The sequence below is a fragment of the Choristoneura fumiferana genome, chromosome 27, assembly GCF_025370935.1.
Source record: "Choristoneura fumiferana chromosome 27, NRCan_CFum_1, whole genome shotgun sequence".
NCBI classification, from domain to species: Eukaryota; Metazoa; Arthropoda; class Insecta; order Lepidoptera; family Tortricidae; genus Choristoneura; species Choristoneura fumiferana.
In genome coordinates, this window is record NC_133498.1 from 6,087,021 (window position 1) to 6,103,539 (window position 16,519).

At 38.7% G+C, this 16,519-nt stretch overlaps 1 protein-coding gene across 3 annotated transcripts in view; it reads right to left on the reverse strand.

Moving 5' to 3' along the window:
* Positions 1-2,701: 2,701 nt before the first annotated feature.
* The window catches only part of Dll (homeotic protein distal-less), a 132,462-nt gene continuing 118,644 nt past the window's right edge, over positions 2,702-16,519 (reverse strand). For 2 of the 3 annotated variants that reach the window (XR_012453028.1, XR_012453027.1), the window contains exons 6-9: positions 16,149-16,232; positions 14,037-14,176; positions 4,213-4,320; positions 2,702-3,279 (exon numbers count right to left, since the gene is read on the reverse strand). Coding sequence is in view for 1 of the 3 variants with exons in the window: in XM_074108752.1 (XP_073964853.1) it covers positions 3,261-3,279; positions 14,037-14,176; positions 16,149-16,232 (243 nt within the window). In the remaining 2 variants the exon portion in view is untranslated. The remainder of the gene's footprint in view (positions 3,280-4,212; positions 4,321-14,036; positions 14,177-16,148; positions 16,233-16,519) is intronic. The other variant, XM_074108752.1, reaches the window with a different exon arrangement.

Here is a 16,519-nt window from a genome sequence, read left to right on the forward strand (position 1 = left end):
GTTCTTCACAAAGCTGTAAGTAACAGTATCTTTAATTCTGTGTGGAGGCCTCTTTCCAAGAGTAATGACTGTAAGATGGAGATAAATTTGAAATAATAACACAAAATGATGTCTTTTACTCTTTTTATTTTGACAAAAGAAATTAATTCACTTTTTTTTTCTTATTCCACTTTCCTTATAATACAATAGTTATAAAGTAATTATACTATCTACTTAAATTTATATGTATACTTCATTTCTCTATATAATACAAAATATATTTACAATATTTTTTCGTATCGACCCACATAAAATAAATGTTTTAGTCCGTCCAAAATAAAAAATACAAATTTATATTTTCAAAAAGTCCGAGAACACATCGATAGTTTATGTACATTTTTTTAATTTTATTTACGAAACACAATTGCCTAACATACAGACCGAAAATATAAATTTGTCATTGAAAATAAAATAGAAATCGACTTGAGCAATAGAAATTACCTACTTTTTGATTTAAATACAGTTAAAATGTACTCTAGTTTGCAATTTTTATTTTCAATTGTTTATATTTTGAAAAGACCAAAGAAAATAATTTGTAGATATAAAAGGTAGATTTTACAGCTTAAAAAAAAGAGGTTGTATTCAGAACACATTGCAAAAACAAAATGTAATAAATATAGTACATCAAAACAATATTGTTCTATAAAAAGACTTAAAATTATTTATCACAACAGACTGGTTTGTGCTACCGTTTGCTTACTGAAAATATTCTAAATAAATAAAAAAAACGGATTAAAGCTTATCAATTTTAATTTCAAGTCCTGTCCAATATCCTCCTAACGACAAAGTCAAATTTTAGATTTCTGAACATCAAACTTTATATCATTTTATGATAGAGTTTGATGTTCAAATTACAATAAGTCCTTTATAAAGGACTCTGGGCGTTAGGAGAAGAAAGCATGTTTCGATTTCGATTGTCAATAATTATCTGTGGTACGTCTTTTTTGTGTTTTTTGTATAATTTCAATTTTGCAGCGCATTTGTTTTTACTGTGATGCTGTAATTTTTAAGTGACAAATAAAAAAATATACCTTGCTGACTGCAAATCATTCTTCATTTCACTCAAATACCCGCAAGAAAATTATAATGTAAACGGAAACAGCTTTTTTAAGTCGGGACAAGTTTACCTGGACAAAATTTGATAATTGCCTATGTAATCTAAAATTCTGAGGAATTCAAAGTAGGTAAGCTATAGGCGAATCACTGTAACCTTCCTCCGCAGTACTTTTTCACAATAAATGTCCCAATGAATTTGCGGATACAGTTATGGCGATTACTTATAAAAAAAATATCTTTTCGACAATAAGAAGTCAGGAGGTAGCGGAATTGAATATCAAATTTTAACAGAAGAAAAATCATCACCCAAAAACTTTTATTTCGCTTGATTTTTTTCCCGATTTCCGCATTAGCAACCTAACTTTGTATTTTATTCAAAAAATATAATAAAAAAATAATAAAAGCTTGTAGCACGGTTTTTTGTATTTATTTATTTTTCGCATTTTTATATCAATGTCTTTGTTCAATGTAAGCTTAAAATAATTCTTGGAAACCATTTGGAGGAAAGTAGTGAGGGATACGACGGCTCCAGATCATTTTTTTTTTGGTCCAAAATGGCGATTTTGGGGCGGGTCAAATCCTAAAAAAAAAAAAAAAAAAAAAAAAAAAAAAAAAAAAAAAAAAAAAAAAAAAAAAAAAAAAAAACACCCCCCACTTGGAGCGATTGGACGAGGTCTGAGAACGCTCCGCCTACTCCTTCCTGTACATATGTACTTCACTTCTGGGACAATAGCAACTCCGAAGCACCTAATCATAAAAGGTTCGACCCGCGAACAATACAAGCCGCGCGAACAATAGGCGCTCATTGTCCCTTTACCTGCTCTCGGCTCTGGCGCTAGCTCTATTGTTCCACTCACCTGACTACCGTACCTTTTTTTCATTCACTTGTTTCCTTTTACTACCTGGGTTCGCCGCACCTCTTGAGTCCACATACAAAATTAGCTATTATTGCATATATTTGAGGACCAGATTTTTTTGCCGCTCAGTATATATTATATTGCTAAAAGATAGGTTTAGGTTAGGTTAGATTTATGCCATTCCTTAAAGTTACGAAATTGGCAGGGGAAAGTTTGATGATTGAATTGATTTGGAACTTCACACACACCATTGAATTGCTTCGCAGGTTTGAGCAGGTTTCCTCACGATGTTTTCCTCCACCGTAAAACACGTGGTAAATTTCAAATGTAATGCCACAAATGAATTTCGAAAAACTCAAGAGGTGCGGCGAACCCAGGTAGTAAAAGGAAACAAGTGAATGAAAAAAAGGTACGGTAGTCAGGTGAGTGGAACAATAGAGCTAGCGCCAGAGCCGAGAGCAGGTAAAGGGACAATGAGCGCTATTGTTCGCGCGGCTTGTATTGTTCGCGGTCGAACCTTTTATGATTAGGTGCTTCGGAGTTGCTATTGTCCCAGAAGTGAAGTACATATGTACAGGAAGGAGTAGGCGGAGCGTTCTCAGACCTCGTCCAATCGCTCCAAGTGGGGGGTGTTTCCTTTTTTTTTTTTTTTTTTTTTTTTTTTTTTTTTTTTTTTTTTTTTTTTTTTTTTTAGGATTTGACCCGCCCCAAAATCGCCATTTTGGACCAAAAAAAAAATGATCTGGAGCCGTCGTATCCCTCACTACTAGGGAATTAAATAAATTGGAATAGTTCAATAGACACATAAAGATCTGACATACGATCTTACATAAGTCGCTGTCGCATTTCTCCTACAAATTTTTTTTTTGCAAACGTCAAATACGAAAATAAATATTTAGCATCGAAAACGTCGAGCACTTGATCGATTTTTATTTATTTCCAAAATAAATGGCATTTGATAATAGGAACTATTATTTCTTATATTTGACGACAGACAAAAATTATAATAGTTTCAAAATTGTAGGAAAAATACATACAACCCCATAACATGTACAAATACCTTTTTAAACAATTACACCTTATTTGTAGTTAATTATAAAAAATGTACAATGATTTTAGTTAATTTTATTAAATAATTTCCTTACGAACAAAGTTGGTTGTGCCAATAAAAGTTACGTTTTCACATCATAATGTCCCTATTCCTTCTTTGCGGTTGGTGGAACGCGTCGGCCATCTTGTCGACCGTCGCCATTTTAATTTGCAACTTTATAGTGAGATGACACTTACATTGCAATTTTGCCAACGCTGTTACACTGCAGGCCATACTCTGTTGACAAAGAGAAATAAAATAAATTTCATTAAGTTAGATACATTTTACAACTCCGTAAAACATATTATTAAGATACGTTATGAAATATATAACAGATTATATGCTTCCGTTTCGTTCCGTTTCCAAATATTTTATACGTAATTCTCACTAAATTCTAATAGATATTTTATCTATATAGGTACTAAGATTATAAATGCGAAAGTTAGTGAGTGGACAGATTTGAATACAGCTGGATATCTGGAATAGATATAGGCTACTCTATTCCGAAATTTCCACGAGAATTTTAGTGAAATCCCGGAATTTCAATTCAAATGTCGTATTTAATCGTTTACGTATGCGAAGCAGCGTGAAACACTAGTGTCACTGGTTAGCCATAATGCATGTTCTAAGCTTCATTAATACTAACTTTATTGCACTGAAACAGTTAAATATATTATTTGCATCATCATCATCATCATCCCAGCCTATATACGTCCCACTGCAGGGCACAGGCCTCCCCTCAGAATGAGAGGGCTTGGGCAGTAGTTCCCACGCGGGCCCAGTGCGGATTGGGAACTTCACACACACCATTGAATTGCTTCGCATGTTTGTGCAGGTTTCCTCACGATGTTTTCCTTCACCGTAAAGCTCGTGGTAAATTTCAAATATAATTCCGCACATGAATTTCGAAAAACGCAGAGGTGCGAGCCGGGGAACCCACGAACCTCTGCTTGAGAGGCCATAGGTCAAACCACTCTGCCACCACGGCTTCGTTATTTGCTTAGTAGGTAGTAAAAAAGGTTATATTATACTAATCATAGTTTAAGTACCTACTAAACTAACACATTTTTACAGTTGTAATGGTTATTACTTTCTTTGTATTTTTTTATGGAACAATATTTTCTGAATGCAATGTTTATTATTATTATTTGAATTTGAGAGAGAACTCACTTGTATTATCCTATATCGGCACCGTTTCGAGACCCTGTAGTACTGTGGTAAAGTACTCGATTGTACTATTGTCAGCAGTAGTTCGAATAATACTGCAACTGCATGGGGCTGTGGAAGAAAATAAAAAAAATGTATACTTGCCAGTATCCAGGGTACAAGCAGTAATGTACAGTACGTGCGTGGAAAGCTACATAGATATATGTAATTCTAAGTATTGAATATGGCGATAGATTTTTTATTAAAAAAATATAACTGTATCTACTGACGTTTAAACAAATTTTTCAGTTATTTTATGCAAACTAATGCTGTCACCACGAGTTTCTATTCTAATTGATAAATGGGATTAGATAAATTTATTTAAAAACAATGTTAACTAACCTTGTACAATTATGAGTTTACATACATAAAAAAGAACTAACCTAAGATAGCTTAACTAACTGTAACAATGAAAATTATAAAAAGAATATTATTAATTATAAAAAAAATATTATTCTGTTTAGTTCGTCCTTGTCGGTTAGATTTTTGGAAAATATTGGACACGCAATTCTTCTTTTGTGAATCAAACTAAAAATGACAAATATGAAGCGCTTCAACGCTTGGGAGTGGGGGCTGTGACGTCACGTCGTGTTAAAGTGTCGCACGGCGGACCGTCATAGGGGACTTTAACTGACTATATCACGGGACAATTCACACCAATTGACCTTTTTTTTTTCTTTTTTTTATTCGACTGGATGGCAAACGAACAAGTGGGTCTCCTGATGGTAAGAGATCACCACCGCCCATAAACATCTGCAACACCAGGGGTATTGCAGATGCGTTGCCAACCTAGAGGCCTAAGATGAGATACTTCTAGTGCCAGTAATTTCACCGGCTGTCTTACTCTCCACGCCGAAACACAACAGTCCCAAAGTAAGCTTAGCAAAGCTTGTGTTATGGGTACTAAGCAACTGATAAATATAATTATATAGATGGATACATAATTAAATAGGTACATATCAAACACCCAAGACCCGAGAACAAACATTGCCCCGACACGGGAATCGAACCCGGGACCTAAAGCTTCGTAGTCAGGTTCTCTAACCTCTGGGCCATCTGGTCGTCTATATCTTAATATTTTTTTGTTTAATTGACAAAAGAAAAAATACGTGTTCAATATTTTCTGATAATCTATATAATTCATGGATAAATAAGATTTTTTAAGGACAATAGACTATCTTAATTTTTACTAGGTTATATATTGTCTGTAAATTGGATCTGTTAAAAAAAAGTTATAATTTACTACACATTCAAGGCTAGAGTGAGTAGGTTGTTACTGAACCAGTGAGATATACCTTTGGCCTCATCTGCACTTTACATCAGATGAGATAGGGGTCAATAAAGGTCAGGTTTAAGTTAATATAAAAATATATATATTTCTTTCATGTAATTCTTTTCTATGTATCGTGAACAAAAATATTATGAAATAAAAATGTACAAGTTTTGTACTCTTCCATGCAACAACTGGACTTCTTTCGATGAAATATTTTAATTTTTTATATTCTCATGGTATCATTACAATTACGAGTATTATATAAATATCTATTTACCTATCTAGTAAAATCCCAAAATAGTAGTAATTTAAATTTGTGATATGCACAGGTGTTCTATACTGTTAGGGAACCGACAACTCCTCCTGTCAAATCCCATTCCTTCAACGCCATCTATCGGCAGAAGTAGGAACTAACCTAGGGGCCCCTGCGCGCGCACTCCCGCCCTACATGAGAGTACGTCAGTAAAAACATCATAACGACCGCGCGCGCGCCTGCTCTGAGCAAAAAAAGGTGTTTTCATGGACTAAGACTGTTATTTGTGGGCTAAGACTTTATGGAAGTGTGGACGAAAGAACACAATCACAAGAAGACCTCGAGAAGCCCCGCAAAACCGATAGAGCTACGATACTCCAGCCACCCTCTTGTAAGTTCCTCATTATTCCTTTTCTTTTCTCTTGTCGGTGTTTATGTCAACAAAACTTAGTTTACGCAACATATTTGGTTCTTCTAACCGGACACAAGGTTTCAGAATAGGTAAAAACAAGTTCAAACACAATTTTCACGTACTTAATAACCTTCAACCTCGGAGGTACCTACACACCTGTTTATTGCATAAATATTTATTCAATAGTTCTATTTATGACAATATTGTGGTGGTATACACAGTCAAATATCTATTTCTATATATATATTTAGGTATTTCTGTGGAACTCAATTTATTGTACCTACTTAAAAGCACGCGGCGCGCTGTCCAATAGAATCAAAATGGCTCCATCACTAACCGAAGCACAGCTCGAAATTAAAATAAAAACCCTAATCAATAAAAAGCAGCGATACTTTAGTCGTCTCCAATCATATTATGACTTGGCAAAAACGGTCGAAAGTAATCCCGCGGAAATTAATAAATTGTCCGTGCGCGTGAATGACCTTGAATCTACGCGGGACCTCTTTGAAAAGATAGTTGATGAGATTGCCGAATTCGAATTGGTAAGGAACCCATTGTATGACATCAATAGCCAAGAGGTACAGTCGTTCGATGACTTATATTTCGAGATCAAAAGTATCATTCAAAAAATCGGCTGCGATTCAAAAACGTTAAAAAATGTCAACGAAATCAAAACAGATCCGGAACGCGGCGGCGCCCAGCCTCGCTTACCTAAAATTGATTTAGTTCATTTTGACGGGAAATTGGAGAATTGGATAACATTTCGCGACACATTCTCGAGTCTAATTCATTCAAATAAATCGATAGGTGATATCGAGAAATTCTATTACCTAACGTCAGTGGTTACGGGACCCGCGCTTCAAATTGTCAAAAGTTTACCAGTGTCAAGTGACAATTATGATATCGTGTGGAAGGCCTTGTGTGATAGGTATGAAAATACACGTGCTATAGCTACGCGCTACATGGATAAGTTGTTTGCGTTTAAGCCGTTGTCAAATGAATCTGTAAACGGATTAAATTCCTTTTTAGAAACATTTCAAGAGTGTGTTCAAGCGCTGGAAATGTTAAAAATTGACGATTTATCGGGATTTATTCTGTGTTATATAGGATTGCGTAATTTGGACCCGGTTTCTAGACGTGAATTCGAACAAAAAATTAAAGACAAAGAAATTCCCGTATTCAAAACATTAGTCGACTTTGTCACAAATCATACTCGTATGTTGGAAATGTCAACGAGTACCTCTTTGAGGCCCGGCACGAGTAAGCCCTTCGTCCCTTCGATTCAAAATAAGTTTAGTTCAAATAAACCTATCCCGAAAAATGGAAATGCAAAAACATGTTTGTCAAGCAGTGCGGCTACTGATAATAACAATACGAAAAAAGGTTGTTTGTATTGCAATAAGCCTTTTCATTCAATTTATAAATGTTTTGAATACATTGCACTCACACCGACGCAGCGCGGTAACAAAATCAAAGAGTTGCGCTTGTGCGAGAACTGTCTTCGTCAAGGTCACGCGTCTAATGAGTGCCCTTCAAAGATAACGTGTACGGTGTGCAAAAACAAACATCACCACACGCTACATTTGGATACAAATGTAAATTTGGTAAGCACGGAAACTGAGTCCGCTTGCAGTGATTGTATTAATAGTAATGAAGGGAATCAAGTCTCATTGACGTGTTCTACTGGGTCCACAGTTATGTTAGGCACTGCGATTATACACATATTGGATGGTTTAGGCAAATATCAAACCGTACGTGCGGTAATCGACAGTGGTTCTCAAACTAGTTTCATGACAAATGATTGTGCGCAGCGATTAGGGTTGCCACGTCAAAAGTGCAACACTCAGCTGTCCGGTCTAGGCGGGGCAGTAGTTCGCGATCACGGCTTAGTGTCATGTAAAATTAAACCTACCATGTCAAATGATCCGCTTTTCAATATAAAAACGGTAATAATTTCAAAAATTTCTACTGACATGCCATCGGTTAATTTGTCACAAGATTTATGCAGCGAGTACAAAAATTTGGTGTTAGCTGACCCTACTTTTTATCGCTCGAGTCGCATCGACATGTTGCTGGGCAGTGACGTGTTTCCATTCGTGTATGACGGAGGCAAATATCATCCGTCACGGCAAGGGCTGCCGCTGGCACTTAGTAGCGTGTTCGGATACGTTGTTACGGGACAGCTGACACTTAATAATAATACTCAAAGTGTATCGACGTGCATGTTTACTAGTACGACAAAGGTCGATGATTTGATTAAATCGTTTTGGGAAACTGAAAGTTTAGATTGTGTCGTACCTAAAAATCCGGATGACGTCATCGCTGAACAGATGTTTGTTAATGGTCATAAGCGCGATAGCACCGGGCGTTACGTCGTAAGTTACCCGCTTAAACCTGACGCTGAATTGGGTGATTCGAAACAAATTGCGATAAAGCGGTATCAAAATTTAGAACGCAAACTGTCTCGTCTGCCTACGCTCAGGAGTGAATATAAAAAGTTTATGGATGACTATGCGGCGCTCGGTCATATGGTTTGTGTCGGTGACGTGTCGGAAGTGGAGTCGGGGTACGTAATACCGCATCATTGCGTTCTTAAGCCTGACAGTAGTTCGACTAAACTTCGAGTAGTTTTCGATGCCTCTTGTCCGACTACGAATAATAAGTCATTAAATTCAGTTTTATACACGGGTCCGAAACTGCAGGCTGATCTTGTCGAATTATTAATACGATTCCGTTTACGCGAAGTTTCTTTATGCGCAGACATTTCTAAAATGTATCGTTGTATATTAATTGACGAGTCTCAACGTCAATATCAACACATACTGTGGCGCGACTCGCCCAGTGACCCTATAAACGTGTACGAGCTGTGCACGGTGACGTACGGCGTGGCCAGCAGCCCGTACCTTGCGCTGCGCACGCTGCAGCAGCTGGCCGCGGATGAGGGCGCGCGCTTCCCCGCCGCCGCCCGCGCGCTGCGAGAAGGGTTCTACGTCGACGATTTACTTTGGTCCGTTGATAGTGTGAACGAGGCGTTAGAAATTCAACATCAATTAGTTGAGTTACTTAAACTTGGCGGATTCGAGTTACGCAAGTGGTCGAGTAGCAGCGCTCAAGTATTAAGGGAGTTGCCTTGTGATCAGCTCGAGCCTCCGGTTCAATTCGACGACGGTAAAATCCTGTCTATCAAAATTCTCGGTCTACACTGGCTACCTAATGCGGACGCGTTTTCTTTTCGTACGACTCAAATGGAACGGAACGTTACAAAGCGCTCGGTATTATCGGAAATAGCGAAACTGTTCGACCCCTTGGGGTTCGTGGCGCCGTGTATCTTTGTAGCTAAAAATTTTATGCAAAAGCTGTGGTGCGCTCAGTTGGGTTGGGACGATCCGCTTCCTAAAGTACTTCTTGATGAATGGTTGACCTTTTCTTCTCAAATACCTCTGCTATCGACACTTAAACATGATCGGCACGCCTTTGTCCAAAATCATACGACATCGCAAGTCGTTGGTTTTTGCGATGCCTCGATGGCGGGAATCGCAGCAGTAGTGTACATTCGCAGTCAAGACGCGCAGGGTAATGTCAATGTTAGCCTACTGTTATCTAAATCTAAGGTCGCGCCCTTAAAAACAGTATCAATTCCACGTCTTGAATTAATGGCTGCTCATTTATTATCCAAAACCCTCGAATATGTACTAACGATTTTGGCCAAAGAAGTGCTGATCAGCGAGGTATTGGCGTTCACTGACAGTTCAGTGGCGTTGACGTGGATAAATACACCAGCGTTCAAATTAAAAACTTTTGTTGCTAATCGCGTTGCTAAAATTAATGAAAGCTCGTCAAAGGTGCAATGGTACCACGTCAGCGGCACTGATAACCCTGCCGATGTGTGCTCCCGCGGTGCTACGCCGGCACAACTGGTGCAGATCGCAAAGCAGTGGTTCCGTGGCCCACAGTGGTTGTACGGATCGCAGCACACTTGGCCAGTGAGATCTATTGATGAGTTCAAAGGTGAACCATTGGAACTCAAACCTGTTAATGAGACCACATTACTGAGTGCAGGTTCAGATCCAAATACAGATTTAGACTCAATGATAAATAAATTCTCGAATTTTCTCAAACTACAGCGTGTATTAGCCTGGTGTCTTCGGTTTATTAATAATTCTAGGGCTCCTGCCACTAAAAGAACCAAAGGCGCATTGCTTACTGTAGAATTGAATAATTCACATGACAAACTCGTTCAAGCCGTTCAACGTTTTCATTTCAAGGATGACATTGAGTCGTTAAAAAAGGATAACCGATGTTCTCTGAGCCTACGTAAACTCGACCCATTCATTGACAGCCGTGGTCTCCTCATGGTGGGGGGTAGGCTCTCACAAGCAAACTTGCCTTTTGCTCAACGTCATCCATTGATTTTGCCTAAAAGATCGCATTTTACTAACATTTTGATAGATTATTATCACAAGGTTTATTTACACGCTGGGCCTAGAACTCTACAGAACATACTAGCTCAAAGGTATTGGATCGTGTCTGCTAGGTGTGTTATACGGTCGCGCCTGTCGAAATGCGTTAGATGTTTTAAGAATAGGCCCTCAGTTAGCCAGCCTAAGATGGGTTCTTTACCTAAATGTCGCTTAGAGAACGTGTATCCATTTCACACTGTCGGTGTCGACATGGGCGGCCCTTTTTACACAAAGGAAACAAACCGTCGCAATGCTAAAATCTCGAAAGCTTATTTATGCCTATTTGTTTGCTATTCGACGCGCGCAGTACATCTAGAGGTGGTCTCAGCGTTGACTACTGAATGTTTTTTGGCTGCATTTGACAGATTCACAGCTAGGCGTGGTCTTCCACATATGGTTTGTTCAGATAACGGTAAAAATTTCGTTGCCGCTGGTAAACATTTGACCGAGGTGTTCGAGTTTTATAATAGTAATCAGAATCAACTGACTGACAAGTTTACAACTAGGAAGGTAATCTGGAAATATAATCCCCCGACAGGTAGCCATTTTGGTGGGATTTTCGAGGCCGGAATTAAGTCGTCCAAATACCACCTTAAACGTGTCATCGGTACACGCGCCTTACCATTCGAAGAGCTTGCCACTCTATTCACTAACATAGAAGCAATTCTGAACTCTCGACCACTTTGTAGTCTGTCAAACGACCCCAACGAATTCGACGTCCTTACACCAGGACATTTTTTAGTTGGTCGTCCATTAGTGGCGGTCCCTAATTATGACTTAACAGACGTGTCTATAAATCGTTTGACGCGATGGCAATGTATTCAGCAAGCCACGTTGCACTTCTGGCGTCGGTGGAAATCCGAATACTTACACACGCTGCAGCAAAGACAAAAATGGTTAGTTGATACGCCTAATTTGTCTACCGATGACCTGGTACTTATTCATAATGATAATAGCCCATGTCAACAATGGAGCCTGGGACGCGTGGAACAGGTTCATCCTGGCCCTGACGGCAGAGTTCGGGTTGTGACGGTCCGAACACAAAATTCGCGGTTACAGCGCCCAGTCAATAAATTGAGTCCTCTACCAAAACAGCAGGACGAATAATACTTCTCATAACTACAAGTTTTCTTTTTTTTTGTTTATATTTAATAACTCCTAATTTGTTTTATATATTGTATCTATTTCAACTTAACATTTATTTATACAGTCCATTAGCTTTCCGTGTTTTCTAAATACGATACATTTACACAATCTATACTACATTGTCAACATATATTTTGTGTTTACCTATTGTGAAATCATTGTTGATTTCGGTGGGGGGAAATGTTAGGGAACCGACAACTCCTCCTGTCAAATCCCATTCCTTCAACGCCATCTATCGGCAGAAGTAGGAACTAACCTAGGGGCCCCTGCGCGCGCACTCCCGCCCTACATGAGAGTACGTCAGTCAAAACATCATAACGACCGCGCGCGCGCCTGCTCTGAACAAAAAAAGGTGTTTTCATGGATTAAGACTGTTATTTGTGGGCTAAGACTTTATGGAAGTGTGGAAGAAAGAACACAAGCACAAGAAGACCTCGAGAAGCCCCGTAAAACCGATAGAGCTACGATAATCCAGCCACCCTCTTGTAAGTTCCTCATTATTCCTTTTCTTTTCTCTTGTCGGTGTTTATGTCAACAAAACTTAGTTTACGCAACATATACTACTACTGAAATTATGTAATGAATTAAGTACAAATAAAATTACATGTAAAATTCTACTTTCATTGCTATGTGATTATATAAATTTACGGACATACAAATGTTGTTAAATTATATTAGTGTGCGAGGCATTTCGTTAATCAATGTCAAAAAGGCAACTATAAAAAGGCGAATTCCATCTCCAAAATAAGGCATCAGACGAAAATATGACTAGCACGTACCATATACTCATCCCTTTCTAACAAACCCAATATGGTAGAGACGTACTGAGAACAAAAGAAGTTTCTTTGCAGTTTGCATTGTGCCCAGCAGTGGGGTGATAGCTTTCGACGCATGAATTGTACAACAGGACACGACGATCTGGTGATTTTGAAATGAGGTTTGAAGTTGTACTTACATGTTCAGGAAACTGATAGTTGACGTGATATTTTCGTCAGCAAGGACTAGGTACAAGTGAGACTAGAGCAGTAGATTACTAGTGAGTGTTATATAAGTGTTACTTACGTCAGTGATCTGGGGTTTGCATCAGTCTGTTAGCACTAATCGCTGTAAGTGAGTCTGGAGTGATATGTTTACTAGTGAGTGTTATAGAAGTGGTACTCACGTCACTAATTTTGGAGTTTGCATCAGTCCGTTACTAGTAACTGGGGTGCATTCAATTTGTTGGTGACACGTGGTACTTGCGTCACTAGACCGGGTTTGTGTCAGTCCGGCACCACGAGTATTGTGTGTGATACAACGATACTACTTATAGAGTGAAAGATACAAAAGTGATACTCACGTAAGTAGACCAGAGTTTGTGAACCGCTGTACGTGATTCTAGTGGTTGTTATGTTTATTAGTGATTTATAAAAGTGATACTCACATCAGTAGTCCGAGGTTCGCGTCAGCCTGGTACCACGAGTACTGCAGCGTAATGCTTGAGTGATACAAGAGTGAAAGCTATTAAAGTGATACTCACGTCAGTAGAGCAGAATTCGCGAACCGCTCTGGAGGTGAGTCTCGCGGAAGATTTACTTGTGATTTTAAAGTGGTATTCACTTTATGTCAGACAATAGTGAGTGTTATAAAAGTGGTACTCACGTCAGTAGACTAAACTTTGCGTACCGATGTAGGTGAGTCTCGTGGAAGATTTACTTGTGATTTTAAAGTGGTGTTCACTTTATGTCAGACAATAGTGAGTGTTATAAAAGTGATACTCACGTCAGTAGATTAAAGTTTGCGTACCGATGTAGGTGAGTCTCGTGGAAGATTTACTTGTGATTTTAAAGTGGTGTTCACTTTATGTCAGACAATAGTGAGTGTTATAAAAGTGGAACTCACGTCAGTAGATTAAACTTTGCGTACCGATGTAGGTGAGTCTCGTGTAAGATTTACTTGTGATATTAAAGTGGTGTTCACTTTATGTCGATACAAGAGTGAAAGCTATTAAAGTGATACTCACGTCAGTAGAGCAGAATTCGCGAACCGCTCTGGAGGTGAGTCTCGCGGAAGATTTACTTGTGATTTTAAAGTGGTATTCACTTTATGTCAGACAATAGTGAGTGTTATAAAAGTGGTACTCACGTCAGTAGACTAAACTTTGCGTACCGATGTAGGTGAGTCTCGTGGAAGATTTACTTGTGATTTTAAAGTGGTGTTCACTTTATGTCAGACAATAGTGAGTGTTATAAAAGTGATACTCACGTCAGTAGTCCGGGGTTCGCGTCAGTCTGGTACCACGAGTACTGTGGCACGTAGGGCGGGTGCGGCTGTGGCGCCCCCTGGTGGTGTAACGCATGCGCGGCGTGTGCGCCCTTCATGTCCCACGGGCCGGGCGGCGCACCCTGTATAACAAATTTGGAATTAATACGATTTTTGGAAAGTTTGTGCTACCCGTATAATAATAGTGTGAAGTTTCTTAATTTCCGGTAACGGAGTTTAGTGTTATTAACAATGGAATGGACAGTAAGCACAATAATTAAAAATGTTTTGCGACAGTTAATCTTTTAATAAACTATTTATTATTTAGTTACGTACTTATGTAAGTTTTTTTTAAATTATGTTTTGCTTTTCTGCTTCCATATAGTTAAACAAAACTTTACGTTTTGGCTTAGGTACACATCATAACGCTATAATAATGTATAGCGCATGACGTCCTACTAATATTAGAAATGCGATAGAATCCTTCTGGAGTGTTCTAATATATATTTTTTTGATTAAGTAGATGAATATATAAAAAAAAAACAAAATAAAATGAATGTCGGTTCCGAAGTATTCAATTATAAATCAGTCATTCTCCGTTAATACTGTGGAATTTAGAATCAGACTTTGTACAGTTAGCAGCAGAAGCGGATGAGCGGTTTTGGTCCTCAAAATGATCTCAGACGTATGACTCTATCCACGCTAAAAGAGAGCGTTTAAATCATCTTGAGCACCATAGCTGCTTATATTCTTCTGCTGCTAACTGTACATATGTTTGAAACACCCTACTCGACACGCTCGTCTACTTAATATTATCTAATGCGGAAGTATGTGTGTTTGTATGTTTGTCCGTCTTTCACGTCGAAACGGAGCGACGGATCGACGTGATTTTTGGCATAGAGATAGTTTATGGGCCAGAGAGTGACATAGGCTACTTTTTTATCCCGGAAAAATGCATCCCGAGGGAACAGCGCGCGATCACCGAATTCCACGCGGGCGAAGCCGCGGGCAAAAGCTAGTAATATTATAAGTGCGAAAGTGTGTGTGTTTGTATGTTTGTCCGTCTTTGCCAAAAATCACGTCGATCCATCGCTCCGTTTCTAAGTGATTTTTGGCATAGAGATAGTTTATGGCTCAGAGAGCGACATAGGCTACTTTTTATCCAGGAAAAATCCACAGTTCCCGAGGGAACAGCGCGCGATAACCGAACTCCACGCGGGCGAAGCGCGGGCAAATGCTAGTCTAATTTAACAATAACCAAATATAATAAATTCTAGTTCATGTATATTTAAAGCAACAAACAATTAAATAACAATCAAATCCTATCTTCTGTTATATACAATATCCTTATCCACATATGTGGAATTTAATTTATTTAATGCAAGGTGTGGCGGCACACCCATATAATATTAATATCATAAAAGGTTGTATGTTGCACGCAATTTGATAAGGCCGAGCTCATACGTACATCAGTTGTCATAATAATCATCATCGTCGTCATCATCAGCCTATATACGTCCCACTGCTGGGCACAGGCCTCCACTCAGAATGAAAGGCTTAGGCCGTCGTTTTTCGCGGGCCCAGTGCGGATTGGGAACTTCGCACACACAAATTGAACTATGTCCAGCAGTGGACGTCCTACGGTTGATATACCTAATGATGATGATAACAATGATGGTCATTCATAATTATGTCAATCTTTTAGTGCTTTGAGAGGGGGGGTCTCTCGATCTGTGACAGACGAACAAAATACATAATTGCAATGTAATATTAAGTGTGAAAGGGGGCGGGTAGGGGTCTCAAAACAATCAAAATTAGTACAACGCTGTAGGAAAATCTATATGACGTCATTGAAAACGTTTCTACGGTGTATGTGCACATAGTTGAAATCATAACCTAAGCACTTCTTTCTGTGACACGATATCAGACGAGGATAGAAAGAGACGGTGAGGTGAGAATGCGATCGCGAACGTCAGCGCGTTAGACAAAGACGGCCTCAGATGATTCAACTCCATATTATTTTATTTGTAAACAAGATACTGACAACAAGAAATAAAGAGTCACTTGTACAGAAAATGACATTAGTTTTGCTCGCCAGTGTAGTTTTGTACTTACATATCCGACCCTAGGATCCCATGACTGCTGGTGTGGCGGTTTGACGTCGCACGACGTGCCATCCGGCGACCGTCCGGCAGACGGCTGCAACAATAACTAACGTTAACATTGATGATGATGATGATTATTTTATTAAGAATATGAAGCTCACACTTCCACAGAATTAGCTTTATATAAGCTTAACTAACTTATACTAAGTCTAAATTGTGCTAAGGTAACTTAGACTTACACTAATACTAACTTAAAGTCAAAATACCACAAACAAACAAGTGGTCGAAACGTCGAGGTAAATATTACTCGCGTGCTTAGCGCGGTAAGTCCCGTTTGTGGTATTTTGACAATGAGTGAAAATCACGAAAGTCTAAAACGGT